The sequence below is a fragment of the Delphinapterus leucas genome, chromosome 19 (genome assembly GCF_059928025.1).
Source record: "Delphinapterus leucas isolate spDelLeu-1000000601 "Yukka" chromosome 19, BTC_Dleu_Yukka2, whole genome shotgun sequence".
Taxonomy (NCBI): Eukaryota; Metazoa; Chordata; class Mammalia; order Artiodactyla; family Monodontidae; genus Delphinapterus; species Delphinapterus leucas.
This window is the reverse complement of record NC_143147.1, coordinates 69,450,630-69,471,357: the sequence shown is the minus strand read 5'-3', so window position 1 is coordinate 69,471,357 and position 20,728 is coordinate 69,450,630. Positions and strand designations below refer to the sequence as shown.

The following is a 20,728-nucleotide window of genomic DNA, read 5'->3' as shown; positions in this document are numbered from 1 at the left end:
CTGGAACACTTTTATTGTCAAATTTTTAATGTATGCCCATCTAGTGGCTGTAAAGTACCATCTCTTTGTGGTATTACTTTACATTTTTCATATTTCTCAACAGATTGAGCATATTTTCATGTTTATGTTATTCAGAGTTCCTCATCAGTGAAATGTGTCTCAAGTTTTTCCCATTTTTTTTTTTCAAATGGGCTGTTGTTCTTTCTTTTATTTTAAAAGAACTTCTTTACACATTGTGTAGACTAATTATTTGTGCAAATATCTCCATCCAGTTTACGGCTTGCCTTTTCAATTTATTTATAATATTTTTTTAGAGAGAAGTTCTTACTTAAAGTGGTCAAATTTATTATTTCTTTTTTGTTTATGCTTTTTTAATGTGTTGTTTAAAGAAATTTTCTCTACTCCAAGGCCATGAAGTCATTCTTCTCAGTTGTCTTCTGAAAGTTTTTATAGTTCTGCTTTTAATTATAAGTATTTAATCCTTTGGGAATTTATTATACGGGGTGTGAGGAAGGGATCTGCTCTTATTTTCTTCCTCTTATTGAACACATCCTTATTTTCTCAATAATTTGCAGTGCTATATCTGTCATGAATCATATTCTTATATATATTTGAGTTTCTGGTACTTTCCAGTTAGTTCCTTTGAGTTATTTTCATTACTATAGTTTTATTATGTCTTGTAAGGCAACCCACCTTGTTTTTTTTTCTTCAGGCATGTCTTGGCTATCCTTGTCCCTTTATTTATTTATATACATTTTATAATGAGCTTATTAAATTTTCCAAAAACCCTATTGAGATTTTGGTTTGGATAAATTTAGTCACTAGATCTAGTTAAGGGGAATTGACATTTTTATGATATTGAGGCTATCCAAAAACATGGTTTCACACTCTTTTTATTTCAGTCTTAATGTCTTTCAGAAAAAGCTAAATTATTTTCTCCATAAAGGGTTTATGAATGTTTTCTTAGATTTACTTTTAGGAGTTATATATTGTTTTATGATTATAAATTATGTCTTTGTAAAATCGTCTTTTTTCCTAGATGATTTTTGCTAATTTATAGAAATGCAGCTGACTTTTACATATTGGCATCCGGCAGGTTTGCCAAGCTCTTATTTGGTCAGCCTCTACTTAACATCTTTCTATTTTTTGTCTTTATTTGTTGTGTTCTTTATGAACTTCCTGAAATTATTTAAAAGTTGTACTTGAATATATATTGTTCTAGTGGTCGTGGAATGTAAATATCATCAAATATTGACCTGCAGGAGAGTGGCCTACCTTAAATGGGCTGTCCAAAAAGCCTGATGAATCAGAGCACTGCAGACAGGGGAGGCAAAAGGGGGGCTGTATGACAGTTTTCTTCTGTTTCATGGATTTTTAAAAAAGTGATTCCTTCTGCTGACAGGTTTTGATTTTGATGTTCTATTTTTTTATAGTAAGCTTTTATGGACATCGGATTCTTTTTTCTGTTCATGATTATTTCTGTTAGGTTTTTCTGAACAAGCAATAGCCAGTGAGCGTATGAGAGTGGTGGCTTGGGTAGCGTACTTACTTTATTTCTTAGTTCAGGGAGGCTCCCTTCTCCTGCTCCACTGAACTGCAATACTTTTAGTAGATGGTGCCTTCTGTGGCTGTCATTTTGGCCTGTCTTCAGATTCCTTGATTTCTTCTTGTTTCTGTAGGGCCCTTTTCTGTAGCCCCCTTTTCTTTTTTCCTTACGGACAGCCTTCCTTCCAGGGCCCTCCCTCTACTGCAGAAGTGCTCGCTTCCTAAGACCGCCTTCTCTGGCCCACACCCCGTGACCCTCTTTGACTCCTCTGTCTCCAGCACTCTCATCTCTCAGGCTTTTTGTCTGACCCACTTAAGCCACTTTCCTTCTACAGGTCAATATTTGATGACATTTATGTCCCACCACTAGTAGGACCCTCAGGACTTGCTTTTTTTCATGTTATCACTCAGGTTTGGCTTAGGATCTAATTCTGCTGATTCGTGATCTTTCTTTGGCCACTTACATGTTATTTGAATTTTTTGTAATCTCTTTCTCCTTGTTGTGATGTAGGAATGGGTGATGGGTATTAATCAAAATAAATGCTCTCTTTGTTCATCTGTATGGATTTTTGGAGGATGTGGAGAGAAATTTAAATTCAGGCAGTTGCCATTACTTTATGGGAACCAGCCTCCAGGTTAAAGAAATTATTTTGTAAATTTCTTCTAATCTAGGTGCAGAAATATAGTTATTCTTCAGATCCTATCTGTCGCTATAGAGGCTTAAAATTTTCTTTTGAATTTTATTGAAGTATAGTTGATTTACAATGTTGTGTTAATTTATGCTATACAGCAAAGTGACTCAGTTATACATATATATTCTTTTTCATATTCTTTTCCATTGTAGTTTATTAAAGGATACTGAATATAGTTCCCTGTGCTATACAGTAGGACCCTGTTGTTTATCCGTCCTATATTAAAATTTTTTTTTTTTTTTTGCGGTACGCGGGCCTCTCACTATCGTGGCCTCTCCCATTGTGGAGCACAGGCTCTGGATGTGCAGGCTCAGCGGCCATGGCTCACGGGCTTAGCCGCTCCGCGGCACGTGGGATCTTCCCGGACCGGGGCACGAACCCGTGTCCCCTGCATCGGCAGGCGGACTCTCAACCACTGTGCCACCAGAGAAGCCCTATTAAAATATTTTTTGATTACGTTCTATTTTTAATTTCATTGCCGCTATATTCTCTGATTAATTGATTCTTTACCCCGAACTTTATTGTCAAATTGGGTATGGTTTGTTCATCTTCCAGAATTATTAATTATAATACACCATTTGAGAAGCTTTTTGAAAACGCAGTGGGATTTTGGAGGAGTGGAACCCAGTAACATATATTTGAAAAAGTTTGTCAGTTGATGCTAATGGTTTACTTCAGGGTAAGAACCACTATTCTAGGTTGAAGTCATAATTAGTGTTACATTCATATTCTTGTACATTTTGAGGTTATCCATGTAGCAAACTGTGAGTTTATGATGTTAAGAGATTGGAATTCCATGATAATGATTTTTAATTATCACTTCATTTGTGGATCAAATAGTTGAGATTACAATCAGTGTTTCTAATTGATCATATAGTACATTAATTCAATAAATACTTCATTGAAAGCCTGCTACATGCTAAGTATTATGCTAGGATCCAGGAATACAAAATTGAGAAGTCATCATCCTTGCACTCACTGAGCTTAAAGACAGATATGGAGACATACTGATAAACACGTAAATATTACAGAAGAGCCATGAGAGACACACAGCGTACTTCAGGAGATGATAAGAGGGTGGGATCAGGTGCAGTTTGCCCCTTCCTTCCTTCTTTTCTTTCTTCTTTCCTTCTTTCTTCTCTTCCCTCCTTCCTCCCTCCCTTCCTTTATTCCTTCTTACTGAATATTTGCGGGACACCCACTCCCTACTGGGTCCCGTGGTGGATGTGTTACAAGGCAGGCATAGTCTGTTTTCGGAGTCCACAGCTTTTGCAGAAGATAGATGCTAGATCGCAAGAAGCAGATGAACCTCCAGGGTACTGCTGCAGTAGTAGGAAGTTAAGTAAATTTCCTGGTGGACACATTCCTGAACTGAGAGTCTGGAATAAGTTAACCACATGAAGAAGTTGGGAGAATGATTTCACAGGTTGCAAAGACTCAGATATGGGAGAGAGTGTAGTGCTTTCAAGGTGAAGCAAGTTGTTCGGTGTCCTTGGAACATAGGGTATATTGGGGGATAGAAAGGTAGCTATAGGAGGAATCCCAAAGGAATTTTGTATTCCAGTTCTTATTATGGAGATAAAGTTAAGGATTCATACATCAAATCTTCCTGGGAGTGTAGCGATTAAATTGGGACTCGAAGGATGATAGGAGGGTACTTATAGGGGTTAGAGGGGTAGACAGAGGTAGAGAGGCACAGGAAGACCTACCGTATTCTGGTGATGTAGGTCATTCAGGGTCCTGGGGGATGAAGTGTGAGGTGAGGAGAAGTGGGGATGAGGCTGGGTGGTTAGGCTGTGAGAGGGTCATGCAGGTGCATTTATGGCACAAAGGAGTTTATGCTTTATATTTTATTTGTTCATGGGGCACTAAAAATATATTATGCAATACCCATTCTAAGAAACATACTAAATATTAAGACATATGGGTAACATTTTCATTATAGTTTAATTAAAACTCAAATATTAACGTCTTTATTTTATTTAAAAATTTTCAGATAGAAAATCCTCGGTACCTGAGACAGAAGCCTATCCCAGTTACTTTGGTAGGTGAGAAATGCATTGAACTTTCCCTACAGTCAGATATTTTAAAAGAGAATAATCCTCAAGTTATTTAGAGAAAATAATGCAAGTCCACATTATGAAGCATAATAGTCCTATTAATCCTATCACGTGGAAGTGAATAAATCACTATTTTTCTCCAATATTGGTATTATTTTGGCATGAACTTCAGCCAATTTAGAGTTTACTTTTTAATAAACCAGGCCTGAAAAAGTATTGAATGACTCTTCCTCATTCAACAGATGACTCCCAAATTCAGCCTGAGAAAATCCAGCAGTCTCCAGGAGGATCAGTTACTGTCTCGAATGCATGAGAAGGAGGTAGGATCAAGATATTTCTGATGTATCTAATTTATTAAACAATTTTTGTATTTTGTGTAATGTGAATTTTCTGGTTAGAATAAGGTTGCATGGTAGGAAGAGGTGGTCATTGGTACGGATATAAAATACTGATGCAGGTAAGGCAGGGTTGTCTTCAACTTTGTGTTGCCTGTCTTCCATTTTGTGTGTGCTGGCCCCAGCCTGCTGGACAGATTGCGCTGAGGGGCTCTCTCCTGACTATCAGTTCCTGATTATCAGGGCCTGGGGGGATGGCAGGTTTTAGAAGCAGTGTCTTTGACCTCAGTGAATCTCTTCATCCTCTCTTTATCTCAACTTCCTCGTAATGTATCTTTCTAATTTCACTATTTTTACTGTTTCTACTATTTTAAATTGATCTGCTAAATTCAGCTATGCTAGAGCTGCTATAGGACACAATGTGCTATCTTTCTTTGATCATTTGAAAATAGAATTATTAAAGAGGCAGTGGTGTTTATTGGTTAAGAGCAAAGGCTATAGAGTCAAGAATATGTGGATATAAATCCTCCTTACCAGCTATGTGAAAATGGGCAGATACTTATCCTGCCTGAGTCTCAGTTTCTTCATCTTACTTGGGAGATGTCTGCTTTACAGGATTAGTAGGAAGATTTTGTAGTCTTTGGGTACCTGTGTACTCCACGTGTATAATAGTAGTCATTAATTTGCTTTATTATTTTCTTTTAAAAACTTTTATTCTGGAAAATTTTAAAATCATTATTATTATTTTTATGCTTATGACACCAATGAAACACTGGTCATCTGTGTAGTACGATGAAAGACAATTAGGAACCTGAAAAATTATGTTCTTTTTTTTTTTTTTTTTTTGCGGTACGCGGCCCTCTCACTGTTGTGGCCTCTCCCGTTGCGGAGCACAGGCTCCGGATGTGCAGGCTCAGCGGCCATGGCTCACGGGCCCAGCCGCTCCGCGGTATGTGGGATCTTCCCGGACCGGGGCACGAACCCATGTCCCCTGCATTGGCAGGCGGACTCTCAACCACTGTGCCACCAGGGAAGCCCCTGAAGAATTATGTTCTTAATCTGCCTTAACCATTTTCTAGTTATATGACCCAGGGAAGTCAAGAATATTAGTTTAATTTTTGTTTAAACAGGGTTGTTACGAAGTCAAATGAGAACAGTGAATATGTATCTAACTTGTAAATGGTAATGCACTATTTAAATGGGCAAATTGTGAAAAATATTATTGGACTTAGATTAATGGTTCTAATTAATTTATTTCAGTAATTTTATCTTTCATTTTAACGGGAGGCTTCTAAGAATTTCTGAAATTTAATTTCAATTTGGGTATTTTCAACATGATAGAGTTTTCTTACCATCCTACTTATAAAATATCACAGAAGACAATGATATTTTTCTTAGATATTCCAAACAATATCATGAGCCTATAAGTTTATTTTTGTTGATAACAGAGGAGGAAGTGCTATTTTTTCTTTTAAATTTCTTTTTTTAAAAAAGTATTCATGTATTTTAATTAATTGATATTGGAGTATAGTTGCTTTACAGTGTTGTGTTAGTTTCTGCTGTACAGCAAAGTGAATCAGCTATACGTATACATATATCCCTTCTTGTTTAGATTTCCTTCCCATTAAGGTCACCACAGAGCACTGAGTAGAGTTCCCTGTGCTACAGGGTAGGTTCTCATCAGTTATCTAGTTTATATGTAGTAGAGTATATGTGTCAATCCCAATCTCCCAATTCATTCCACCACCCCCCCTTTTAAATTTCAATCTGGTGGAGTGACTGCTGCTGATCTCAGTAATATTCCGTCGTTTTATAGCTCCAATTTAAGGTATGCAGGGTTTGTTCCTTAGTGCACTGCTAGTGTTTGAAGAACCTGTTGAAATAAAAAGAAATTACACTCTAAAAAGTGTTTTTGAGGGTAATACTTACATTCAGATGCACCTTCTTTGGAACCCTTGTTTCGAAATTCTTTCCTTTTTTTTTTTTTTTGTGGTACGCGGGCCTCTCACTGCTGTGGCTCTCCTGTTGCGGAGCACAGTCTCTGGACGCTCAGGCCCAGCGGCCATGGCTCACGGGCCCAGCCGCTCCACGGCATGTGGGATCTTCCCGGACCGGGGCACAAACCTGCGTCCCCTGCATCGAAAGGCGGACTCTCAACCACTGCACCACCAGGGAAGCCCTGAAATTCTTTCCTTTTAAAAAAATTGTCATTAATTGTTTTTACACGTCATTCTAAGTCATTACCAACTATTTTTCCTTTTCCTTTTCCTTTTACTGTTGAGAGTGCTTACCATAGAATAAATAATTGAAAGGACCTGGTGTCTTTTTGAAATTTTTTTTTGGTGTTTCGTGAAATAATGTCCTTATTCTTTATGATGGCATCTTGGGTCAGGGGTAAACATACCAAGGCTCCCCACATACGTGTTGAAAGAGAAAACATTTAAAGCTATTGTGTATTGCATTTGAGATTCATAATTTTAAATGTGTGTGGCTTTATTTTTTTCCGCACCCTTATGTTTTTGTTTTTCTTTTTGGCATACTGTAAAAATATTTGTGGCATCATTGAGAAGTTTGCAGGTAAACATCAACTTACACCATATCTTAAAATATATCCAGTGTATATTTTGGCTAAAATAACTCTTTGTGTAGCTACATAGTCATTTCTGACTTTTTTTTTAAACTCCTTTATTAGAGTATAATTGCTTTATAATGGTGAGTTCGTTTCTGCTTTATAACAAAGTGAATCAGCTATACGTATACATATATCCCCATATCTTCTCCCTCTTGCGTCTCCCTCCCACCCTCCCTATCCCACCCCTCTAAGTGGTCACAAAGCACCGAGCTGATCTCCCTGTGCTATGTGGCTGCTTCCCACTAGCTATCTGTTTATAGTTGGTAGTGTATATATGTCCATGCCACTCTCTCACTTCATCCCAGCTTACCCTTCCCACTCCCTGTGTCCTCAAGCCTGACTATTTTTGATGAAATTTTTTGATCATATTTTTTTCTCCATCCTAAAATATTTAAAAGTATATGCTGAGTTGCCCCAGTGTGAGAATTGTCTTAGTTTCATCTTTCTTTTAAAGTAGTATTTGTGATTATAAAATAATTTGTGGATTTTTATTAAAGAAAACTTGGAAAATATAGATGTATGTAAAGAAAGAAATAAAATCATCTATGAAATAAAAACACTGGTAAAATGTCATTGGGTTGTCTTTTAGTCTTTTCTTTATGTATCCTGTAAACGTGTTATTTTTCTTTAGAAAATTGAGATGATATCATATACATTGTTTTGTATAACTCAAGTATTTTATGCTACTAAATATTGTTCCTAAGCATTTATTTTCAATGGCTGTATTATAGTTCATATTATACAGTTATCCCCAGTTAATTTAAATTATCCCCATTGTTGGGTATTTAGGTTGAGTTTTCACTAATATAAATAATTCTGGGAAGAATGTCCTTAGATGTCTGTCTTTATAAGCATTCTAAATATTTCTGTGGGGTAATGAATTATGTCTTACATGGTCAATTGAAATAATGGATTTTTGTAAGTTTAGTGTCATAAACAATTTAACCTCTAAAATAAAAATTAACGTTGGAAGTGTCATGAACATTGTATGTGATTATAAGGTACAAGTAAAGGATGTATTATATGCAAAAATGAGAATGAATATAAAAAGGCAAAGATAATTAGGAGCCATTTGAAGGTAGAGGAAGGTAGCAGTTTAGATTGCCTTTTGTAAATATAAGATGACTAATTATATTTTTAATACAGAACATGTATTTTTTTAAAGTTTTTTTCAGTTTCAGGAGATAGTTTTTTAATATTTTCATTTTTGAAAATAGAGAATACTAATCATTAGAAGAAAGATATTCAGACTTTAGGAAAAACATTGATTTTTAGCATAGTATCTCTATGCTAAACATAATATAACTGTTAGAGATCATGGTGTTTCCCCTGTTCTGGTCACTGGAAAGATCAGAGCTTCCACAGCATATTTTCAGTAACTGTAATATTTTATGACATGTACTTTTGTGTGCTGTCCTAAATCTTTGTCCTTAGTGGTCTCTTTCTATTGCATATTCTTTTCAATTTTTGGTCTATGTACTTTAATCTTATTATATTTGTATATATCAATATTTCTGTAACTGTATCAAATTCTTTCTAGAATGGTGCATGAATAGATGGATAAATAAAAAAGTCCATTTGCAAAAAAAAGAATTAACAAAAAAGAAAATACCAACCATACCGCTTTAATATTTTTGTCTGTTTTCAAGAGATAGTTTTCTAACTTGGATTTTTCCCTAAACTTAAATGCATAGTTACATTGTGATGTGTGTAGTTATCCTTTAGAAGGATGATCTTATGTCTAATTGATTAAGTCACTTTTGTTAGACATATACTTATGGGCATGAGGATAAATGCTTTTCTGTTTTGAAATTTAGCAGGCTCTTGCATGTTCACATCAGACAACCCTGATGTGTCTTGTACATGTTCTCATCTACAAATGCTTTTGTTGTTGCTGGGTGGCGTTTTAAAAATAAGACATAGCATTGTTTCAGGTGAGTTAAGTTTATTTTAAAATTAAATATTAAATGAAATAGTAATCTTCATTTCCTCAGCACCTGATTTTTACAAGGTAATCATTCCAGAAAATTTAACATGTATTCTCTTTAAAAGTTTCCAGGAATATCTCATTTTTAAAATACAGATAAGATCCTAGCGCATACTCTATATACTGTTTCATTTTGCTTTTTAAATGCTAACATATATTCTGATGATTTTTTTATATCAGTAGTATGGCATCATCTTTTTAAATAGTTGCATTGTATTTTATTTTACTGATGGACCACATTTTATTAATATAGATTCCTATTGAGGGATAGAGGTTTGTAGAGTATTTTGCTACAACAAATAGTGTTTCAAGAATATCCCTGTGTATATTTTTATGTATTGCATATTTCTTCTTATACAATAAATTCTGTGAAATTGAATTGCCCAGTAACAGGGTTGCAGGTTTAAAGTTTTGATTGACATTGACAGATTGCCCTTAAAATGAGGTTATGTCTGCCTCAGGCTGCAGGCTTGGGTGAGAGTAGGGAGTGACCGCCAGTGGGTGTGAGAGTTCCTTTTTGGAGTGATGAAAATGTCCTAAGTTAGATTGTGGTGATGTTGCATAATTCTCTGATGTATTAAAAGACATTGAATTGTATATTTTAAGTGGGTGAATGTTATAGTATGTGAATTATGTATATCTTAATAAACTATTAAAAAAGGTTAGGTCTGTTTGTACTTGCACCAATAGTGTATGAGAATGTCTATTTTCTCATTTCATCAACACTGAATTATAAACATTTTTGATTATCTGTGAGATGAAAAATAGCATCTTGTTGCTTTGATATTTCCATTGCTTTTATGTAAGTGAGAATGAACATATTTTTTGTCTGTTTATTGTCTTTTTTTTGCGGACCTCTCACTGTTGTGGCCTCTCGCGTTGCGGAGCACAGGCTCTGGATGCACAGTCTCAGCGGCCATGGCTCACGGGCCTAGCCGCTCCGTGGCATGTGGGATCTTCCCGGACTGGGGGACTGGGGCACGAACCCGCGTCCCCTGCATTGGCAGGCGGACTCTCAACCACTGCACCACCGGGGAAGCCCTGTTTATTGTCTTTTTAATTTCACTTTTGTGAGCTGTCTTTTCTTATACCTTTCCATATTTTTGTTAAATTGTTTGTCTTCATTGTGATTCCTAAGAACAATTTATATGTTAAGGAATTCAGGTCTTTGTCATATATCTTACAAGTATTTTTCTCTGTATGTCTTTTGATTTATTTCTATTTTTTTAAGTATAGAAGTTTTCTTTTCAGTAGTTGGATCTATCAGTTTTTTCTCTATGGCTTCTGGCTTTTGTATTTTGTAGAATAGACTTTCTTATTCCAAGATTACGAAAAAAATTCATATTTTTGTCTCTTTAAATCTTATTTTTGTATTTAAATCTCACATCCATTTCACAGGGTTCTACTATGAGTAGTGATGATAATCTAGGTTAATCAATTCTTAATGTTATAAAATCAAAATTTAGGAAGTTGAAATGCTTAAGTTTAAGAATGCAGTAAGTGTGGAGAGAATTGAGTGACATGAAATTATATACAGATTACAGGGTTTGTCTGCGTTTAATAAATGATGCAATTCTTTTGATGCTTTAGAGAGTCCTAAAATATTTAATTAGCCTTTGGAAATCAACCTTTATAAAACACAACTTCCATTTTAAGTTTATAACTGTGTGGAAAATACCTTAGATGTTAAATGAGTAATATTTGCAATATTATTTTATTAGAGTTGAAGAACTGTAGTAGTTTTCTTTTGATTGGTAAAAACACACCTATAAAATATTTTAAGATTACAAGTTTTTTTCAATTTATTTGGCATTGTGGGAAGACGTTCGGTGACCGTGATTCTTTATTTTAACCTTAGTCTGTCATTCACAAACATACTTGGACTTGTTTGCCTTTGTAATTGCTAACACATTTCCTGTGATATCCACATCACAGAATTGTGTGACCTTGAGCACCATCAAGCAGTGGGGTTCTTTTTTTTTAGTATTCTTAAAAAAGATTTCTGACATAGATTAAGACATTTGGAAAACTGTTGTCACTGAAAATGAAAGAAGAGACAACACAAGGGGAGATCAATTTTCAGAGCAGCCGTCAGTTTTCAGAGAACAGACAGAAACTGCTCTTTTTGTGAAATAAAATAAGAGTATTTCCTTTGAACTTCACCTCCACCCATATTGAATGTTCCCACCCATTGCCTAAAAAGGGATATTGCTTCTTTCTTACACAGAATGCCAATTAGGCATTTTTTCCTTTTGCAAATCTGCTAGTTAAATGTAGAATTTAAATAAATCCAAGATGATGTAATCTACAGTCATTGACATAATGAGAGAATTTATATTTTAAAACATTTCTTATGAATATAGCATTCAGATACACGGAGTCTTACAAACTATAATAAATAATTATACAAAGGAGAACCATTGGAAAGTGCATGCAGGCAAGGATGAGATCATTGCCAGACGTCAGCAGCCTGCTGTCTGACTCTTCCCCATCTTACCTCATCCATCTCCCCCAGCAGTAACTGCTATCCTGACTTCTCTGGTAATTTCCCTCCTTTGTTTTTAAGCTTGACTTTACCACCAATGCCTGCATTCTTAAAAATGAAAGTATTTCTGTTTTAGTGGATTTTGACCTTCATTTAAATAAACCTAAACTTCACATATTTTTTTGCTCAATAGTATGTCGGTGACGTTCATCCTTGTTACGCCATTTAGCTATGGTTGGCTTCATTTGCATTACTTTCTATTCATTGAATCTTCCACAGTTTCTTGCCATTTTGTCGATGAATCTTTTCTAATTTTTGACTTTTGCAAACAATAACCCTATGAACAATCTTGTACATGTTTCCTGACACACATGTACAAGAGTTTCTCTAGGGCAGTGGTTCTCAGCGTGTGGGCTGCGAACCCTGTGGTCCCCAATACTCTTTCATGAGGTCTATGAGGTCAAAATTATTTTTGTAATAATTTAAAAATGTTATTTATTTTTTTACTGTATTGACACTTGCATTGATGTTGCAAACACAGCGCTGGGTAAAACTGTATCCTAACCCACATCAAGGCAGTGGCACCAAATTGTACTGGTAGGCATATTCTTCACTGTCACATGCTCACAGGGAAAAAATTACCAATCTTATTTAAGAATATCCTCGATGAAGCAAGTAGAAAATTATTAATTTTATTAAATCTCGTACCTCAAACATTCATCTTCTGGATATCTGAGTGACGAAATGGAGCCATGTATAAAGAACTTATGGTTCATATCCAAGTGCATATCCACGTGCCAGAGGCAAAACGCTTGTGTGCTTTTTGTCACTTATGAATTGCAGTAGCTGCTGTTCTCGGGGAATATCATTTTTATTTGAAAGAATGACCGAGGGACAAAATAAGGTTATTTGGACTTGGATAGTGTCAGACATTTTCTCAAAAATGAACAAATTGAGCCTGTCACTTTAAGCAAAACAACTGACCATATTTGCTGCTGGTGATAAAATTTGACCTTTTAATACAAATTAGAATTTTGGCAACCTTGTGTCAGTCACTGTGAGCTCAAGAACTTTCCAATACTAAGACCTTTCCAGTGAGATCGGCGGTGACATGAAACAGTGTGAAGTTTTTATATTAGGTAATGAAATTTTCAATATTTGGAAATCTCTATAACTCATTGAACTGATGTTTTCCAAATGAGTAATGGATGATGTTATAAAATCACGCATAGGCAAAAGAGCCATTCCAAGTTCAAGACAGACCAATAGAACTTACCGTGACAGTGTGAAAAGTGTCATATTCTACAGTGCAAGTGACTTTAAAAACCTATAGCACTTATGAGTGTTGGTTTACTTAAAAAGAATATCTACGATTATTCAGAAAGGGTACTAAAATACTCCACTTTACGACTACGTATTTCTGTAAGGAAACATTTAAGGAAGAACTATATTCCAGTATTACACAGGCTCTTTGAGATTGTGGAGGAGGAGGGAATACTTCTCAACTGCTTTTATTAGGCAGTCCTGACATGGTTAAAACCAAAAAGAACATTCCAAGAAAAAAATCAAATCCCCGTAAAAATAAAAAAGTAGTAACAAAGTTCATTGTCAATACATTGAGAACAGACTTCTATTTAGTAAATGATCCTGGTACAACTTTTCATTTACTTGGAAGAAAATAAAATTGGGTCCTCTCTAAAAACAAAAATAAACAAAAACAAATTCTGGATGTACCTTTAACCTATAGAGGCCCAGACAAAAAAAGCTTCAAAACAACAAAAATCTTGACATCAGAAGATCTTTCTAACCCAAATACCTTTCCAAACCCAGAATGTATAAAAGAAATGATAGAAATATTTGACTCAAATGAAATAAAGACTTTGTAAGGTAAAAAAATACAAAAGATCAATAGAAAAATGATCGATTTGGGGAAAATATTTGAGACAGACTGTGTCTTAATGTGTACAGCATACCAGGTTTTACTGATTGACAGACAGAAGCGTGGATTAAAATTGTGAAAGGGCATTTCATAGAAGACCAGATTCCTAAGGCCCCAGAACATGTGAAAAGGGGCTGACACACAGTAGTTTTCAGGGAAGTGCAACTTACAGTAGTGGTGAGATATCTACTCTTGGTGGAAATGTGAATTTGCCTATAACAGAGGGCAAAACCTATTAAGATATAGCCACCATTGAATCGTTGGCATGTCGTTTGAGAATCCACCCTGTAGAAATCAAAATTCAGGTGTGTTGGACTCATATGTGAGAATGTTTTGCAGTGTTGTTTGAAGTGGAAAAAGACTGAAAATAAAGTGAATATGCATTAAGGAGGATATGGTTGAACAAATTTTGTTTTCTCCTCATTAAGGAATAGTTGGTAGCTATTTAAAAGAATGAAAAAAACTGTAGCAGGTGTTTTTAGAGTGATTTCCATGAGATATGGTTCAGAGAGAAAAGCAAGGTGTAGAAAACATGTGGTGTTTTTTTTTTGTGGTACGCGGGCCTCTCACTGTTTTGGCCTCTCCCGTTGTGGAGCACAGGCTCTGGACGTGCAGGCCAGCCGCTCCACGGCATGTGGGATCTTCCCAGACCGGGGCACGAACCTGTGTCCCCTTCATCGGCAGGCGGACTCTCAACCACTGCGCCACCAGGGAAGCCCAGAAAACATGTATTTTTGTGTGTGAAACATTCATAATAAAAAAATCATATATTGCTAAGAGTATAACATATTATTATATATTGCTAAGGGTATAACAGTTTAAAGAAGAGAATTTACTTAGCTGTCATACGACAGTGCAGGGCATGTGGGGAGTGTGCTGCTTTATGATGTCATCAGGGACCCAGGCTGGTGGGGAACCTCTCCGTCCTCAGCACGCAGCTTCAGTCTCTGCATCTGAGGTCTCGGTTGCTCACCAATGCCTTATCTCTTAAGCGTGATCTTTCAGAAGGAAAGAGGATGGAGAGAAAGCCACTTCTAAAAAAATATGTCCATCAAGGTTGCCTGCATTATTTTTGTCCCATCATCCCCCTTGACCATACTTACATATGGAGCAGCCATCTGCCCAGCCCAAGTTTGGTGGTGTTAGTGAGTCCCCAAAGGAAGAAGAGGAAAATAAATGTCTGGGGATCCGCCTAGCCTGTGCCACAAACCCCCATACTGGTGCATGCATTTTGCCCCTTTATATATGATTCTCTGAGCATGGCAGAAGTTACGAAAATATACTCCGTTGTTAATGTCCGTATTCCGTACCCCATGCAGGTGTTGATGGAGGAGAGGGAGAGAATCAAATAGAAAAAGGAAAGGAATACCAAGGAGTACAGAGGAGCTAAACAAAATAAACAAAAACTCAGTATGTAATATGATTATCTCAATGTTTCATGTAAATTGTGTTCTTGTATGAACAAAATTTTAAAAATTAGAAAAAAGAAAACACCAGCATACACTCTGTATGTTTAAATATCACTTCTTCCCTTAATGTGATGAGTTCTGAGGAGATTAGAAAGTATTGTTTAGGAAGATTTCATACATCTCTAAGCCCCAGTGTTAAGACAACAAGAGAAGGAGACACATTGTTATTTGTGCTGTGCTTATAAATAAGCACAATGAATAACAATTGGCATTATGCAATATTACAAATGAACATTTTGAGAGTAGGATACTGGAGATTTTAATCAGGAAGAATCTTAATCACTGACACCATAATTTCCTCTTACTAGTAACTACTAGAATTCTCTAAAAAGATGATCATAACAGTTAGGTATCTGAGTAAGTAGAGTGATGATTATTTTATAAATCACTTCTTCTGTAATTTGCTGTGATGATTGTTGAGGTGTAGAAAGTGTGACTAAGCAAACACATCACTGGGTTGTGTTGCTGATAATACTTTGGAAGTAGAGATGGTTGACTTCAGTCATGCTTTGGCCATGCAGTAGAGATGGTTGACGTCAGTCATGCTTTGACCTTCTTTTGTGCCTTACAATTTAAGGCACACAAAATATTTCAGTGATATTACAATGGCTACATTTTATACATCATTTAAAAGTTGGCAAGTTGTAGAGTTATTCTTTGCATGAAAATAAGTCATGCTGTTTTGTACATTTTGTTCCTTTAGACATGGTTGAGGTAGTCGGTCAACATTAAAGCCTTGAAATAACATTGAAGGTTGTTCCTTGGTATTTTAAAGTGTGTAGTGATTCCTATCTAAGTAACTTTAATATGTTATTTTCCTTAAAAACTCATTAAAGGTTATTGTGCTATTTTATTTTGTCCTTCTGCTAATTTCAGTTCAAATGTTAAACATAACTTGCATATGGAAAACTAGTAATAGTAAAAGGTAGGATTTTGAATAAGAAACCTGCTTCTCTGTAAGAGGGAATGTTGATTATCTGAGTGAATAGATTGGTAAGTGTTCCTTTAAAAAAACCCTTAATCCAAAATTTGTGAATATTCAGTTGAGTAAAATGACATTGGTAATAGTCCTAAAATCTAATTAGTTATACTGTAAGTAGGATATTTTTAAACCCAGGGAAATACTTTTACATGAAGTAAGTGAGCATTTTCATCAGCTTTATTCATTTGGTAGGAATGTCCAAACTCAGAGCTATTCTTTGAAGGAAATACTTCAGAGAAAATGGGGCCCAGTGGATTTTGTAAATAAAAAAGCTCGTGGGAAAGCCCTCTTCAAAGCGAAGCTGCCCACTTTCAGTTCCTTCGCTTTAGCAGCCGGTTATCCGTAGAATGGCTTGTCACACACTCCACTTATCCCTGTGGAGCTGTCACCATCTCTTGATGGCTTTTACTTCTCTTTCTAGAAGTAGGTGGTTTAGCCCTGGGGTGTTTCCAGTCATCGTCTGAGTGGACCTTCTGGTCATATTGCCTAGGGACTTGGTCCAGTGAGGTGAGGCTTTCCTCTTGTGTTTATCCCAGTGATTCTCACGGTAAAATACTTTTGATGGGGGCAAATGGCCCAGAGGGATACGTCAGTTCCAACCCAGACCTCTCTGGCATTAGAGGCTTGCTATCAAGGTGAGAACAAGTCTGCAAGGACTTTAAAATGGGACAGGAGAGCGCTCCCTTTTCTTCCGCACTGCTTTACGAGGGACTTCTGTGCTCACACTCGTCGTGGCTCCCTCTGCCTTAGCCCGACACTGAAGATTCTGTCATTGAGGCTCAGTTATTTCTTTGCCTTTGCCATCTTGGTTCAGTAGGGCTGCAGTTCTAGCTGGGCTTTGGCTGTTGTGTCTGTGCGGAGAGCCTGAGTGACAGTGGGGCTTGGCTGAGGAGGACGCCAGGATTTACTGCCACTGCACAGCTTCTAATACCGGAGCACGGTTCCTTCACAAATTGTATCCTGTGTGATGGCTATGAATAGTGGGAGGTGAGGTCGGTACTAGTTACTCCATTACAGCCTGAAGTAGATCTCCCTTCTTCTCAAGTCTGAAATTGATAGCATGTATTCTGAGCTCAGTAAGGAAAACTTAAATGTTGTTTGTAATCAGAGTTACTTGGAGGTCAAACAAGTTAGAAGTGTTAGTCAGTCTTTCAATTTCAGTCTTTTGTGTTAAACTAAACTAAGCAAGGCTGTTTAATGTCTTTTCCATACACCTGTGGGTATGTGTATAAAGATACACACATATGTATAGCTATCTACATTTATAGTTATATCTATATCCTGTATCCTGTATTGCCTTTATATACTATACTAGTTAGATTGTTTCCATGTTGTAATTCTGATTTATTATGAATCATGCCGTAGAGTATAGGGCAGAAAGATAGAGCTATTCTGTGGTGTCGAGGTCAAGGGAAGAGATACTCTTTTTAAGTAAAAAAAATTTTTTTTAAGGACGTCAGTAGAGAAACTTTCTCTATCATACCACCTTGTGATAACTTGGTGTTCACTATCTTAAGCAAGTTATTAAACCTTACATTGGCGATATTGGGACAAACCGACCTCCTAATAAGATGGAATGAAAAAGTCCGCAGCATCACTTTAGTGTCATTCTTGCCAAAATCTGCTAAGTCTAACTAATCATGAGGAAACATCCGACATATCCAAACTGAGGGACACTCAATAACTGGCTGTATTCTCCAGAAATGTCAAGGTCAAGAAATACAAAGAAAGGCTTTTCCCAGTTAATGGAGATACGTTGATATGACAACTAGTGGCAATGTGTCATCCTGGATTGGATCCTGGATTATGAAGAAAATACATATAAATGACATTATTGTGATAACTGATAAACCTCGACTCTAGACTGTACATCAGATAATATTATTGTGTTAATGTTACATTTCCTGATTTTGATGACGGCTGTGGTTATAAAAGACAGTCTGTGTTTTAAGGAAACATACACTGAAGTCTTTAGGGATGATGTCTCTGGCTCCCTCACAAACGGTTCAGAGAATAATTTGTATTATATATATGTTGATATAGGTATAAAATGATAAAGCACATGAAGCAAAATGTAAACAGTTGGTGAATCTGGCTAAAGAGGAGCTCCTTGTGCTATTATTGCAACTTTTCTTTAAGTTTAGTATTACACCAAAATAAAAAGTTAAACCAGAAAAATAGAATTTAGATAGATCTCTTTGGTTACAAGAACAGAGGTTCATGAAGCTACCTAAAGTAAACAGGAACACAGAAATTCTTTTGAATTCAAGTAAGGCTCGTCTCATGGAGACCATTGAAGCTGCTTCCTTCCTATTTCAGATGCTGTGTGGCTTCTAGTCTTTGCTGTTTTGTGTATTTGCTTTGCTTTCTTCTGTTTCCTGGATTCATCCGCTTTCTCTTGGTTGCTGCCCCTAGAGAACTGGGGTTTGTTCCCCAACGTAGCTGACTGGCTGAGAGCGAGAATCCGAACGATTCTTCTCTAGCTAGTGGATTCCTGAGGCAGGCGCCAGGCGTCTGTCTGTTCCTCACCGCGTCAACCAAGCTTGAGGCAGAGCGGGTGGAGGTGGTGGTGTCGGCTGTGGCCGCACGGTCACGTGGTGTTCAGGGCTGGACCTCGGAAGCTGAGGCCTGACGCGTTCTCTCCGGGAGGTGCTGTGGAAAGACGCAGCAGTGAGTTGTGTCTCCGGCATCTGCCCAGCTTTGTCATGTTGCTGTTTGAGTTCGATTCCTCTGCAGTAGACCCCCAGTGCTTCTGTTGAGGATCTTAGGTGGATGTGGATCACCCAGCCCCCTTTCTGCTAAAATGAGGAAGGATTATTGCGTGACTTAGAAGCCAGAGGATGGAAATGTTCAGAATTGCGTCCTTTTGCGTAGTAACCGGGCAGCTCCCTCCCTGTCTGCCACTCAGAACATTTATTATTTTTTCTTTCAGTTTTATTGAGATATAATTGGCACACAGCACTGTGTGAGCATAGGGCACACAGCATAATGATTCGCCTTTTACACACATTATGAAACGATGACCACAGCAAGCGTCGTGAACATCCGTCATCTCACAGAGACACGTTAAAGAGACAGAAACATTGCTTTCCTCCTGTGGGAGTGCTTAGGGTTCAGTCTGCCAACAACCTGCAGTTATAGCGCACAGCAGGGTCCATTCTGTTTGTCGTGCTGCTCACTACATCCCTGACAGCTGTTTGTCTTGTAACTGGAGGTTTGCACCTTTTGACCACCCACCTTCTTCCAGCCCTCCTTCCCCCCATCCCCACCTCTGGTCACCACAAATCTGATCTCTTTTTCTATGAGTTTGTTTGTTTTTGAAGTATAATTGACCCACAGCACTATGTGGGTTCCTGGTACACAGCATAGCGATTTGATACTTATATACATTTCAAAGTCATCACCATGATAAGTCTACTGACCATCTGTCAGCATACAAAAATATTACATAACTGTTGGTTATATTCCCCACATCATACCTTTCATACCCTTGAGTCATTTATTTGTACCTGAGAGTTTGTACCTCTTAATCTCCCGCACCTATTTCTCTCCTCCCCGGATCCCCTCCCCTCTGGCAGCCGCCTGTTTGTTCTCTGTATATATGACTCTATTTTGTCATGTTTGTTCATTTGTTTTGTTTTTCAGATTCCACGTATAAGTGAGATCATAGGGTGTTTGTCTTTCTCTGTCTGACTTACATCACTTAGCGTAATACCCTCTAGGTCCATCCATGTTGTTGCAAATGCCATGAATTTATGTTATGTTAGCTTTTGTTTGTAAAATTTAAAATTTTCATTTTGATATATTTGATTATGCACATTTATCAGTTCAGATTCATTATTTATTTAAAACAGTAATTGAAAAATATGAAGTATGTTTCAAAAATTTTCAAGAAAATGTTTTGACAGTACGTTTCTAATATTTTAAAAGCAAAATTTCCTGAAGGTTGTAGACTAATTTCTTTTGCATACCTACTTTGTACCAATCATTGTACTGATTGTGGTTACTTAAATGATGTCATTGAATATAATTTTCACAACTCACTGAGGTAAGATAATTATCCTTAACTATTAGAAGAGGAAATAGAATCTCAGAATGGTGACTTGCCCAAAGTCACCACAGTTAATGTCTAGTGAGATTAGAATTAGAGTTAAAAATGAGGCCTGTCAGACTCCAATGTACATACTCTTTTACATAGTAAGGAATCAGGTCAAATACTTTCACATTTAAGATAATCAGTTTTCTGTTGTTCTTCTTAAAACCTGTCACTATGACTCTTTTAATCCTAGGATGCACTCATTATTATTAACACGTGTTGGTTACATTTTGCTGGCTTTGCTCAGAACACTGGTGGGTCAGGGGTCAGCCTGAGGAGTCTAGGAGGCTAGGAGCTGTTGACGGACGCTGGAAAGAGATGAAGTCACTGCCCTGAGGGAGTCGGAGTCTGTAATTCCAGGAGCGAGAACTGGAAAATCTGTGCATTATCAGTAATATGCCTATATGGACATTCTTTCACAAATTGTTATATTTAAGTATATAGGTAAATAAGAGCATTTAGAAATGAGTACGTAGATATGAGAAAAGAAAAAAGTAAAAAGTTGA

The 20,728-nt window shown here is 36.8% G+C and overlaps 1 protein-coding gene across 17 annotated transcripts in view; it reads left to right on the top strand.

Annotated features, from left to right (window-relative positions):
* CEP112 (centrosomal protein 112) overlaps positions 1–20,728 on the top strand; it is a 413,480-nt gene that overhangs the window by 49,151 nt on the left and 343,601 nt on the right. For all 17 annotated transcript variants that reach the window (XR_016389081.1, XM_089901741.1, XM_022589836.3 and 14 more), the window contains 2 exons: positions 4,234–4,281; positions 4,540–4,617. Coding sequence is in view for 16 of the 17 variants with exons in the window: in XM_089901741.1 (XP_089757867.1) it covers positions 4,234–4,281; positions 4,540–4,617 (126 nt within the window). In the remaining variant the exon portion in view is untranslated. The remainder of the gene's footprint in view (positions 1–4,233; positions 4,282–4,539; positions 4,618–20,728) is intronic.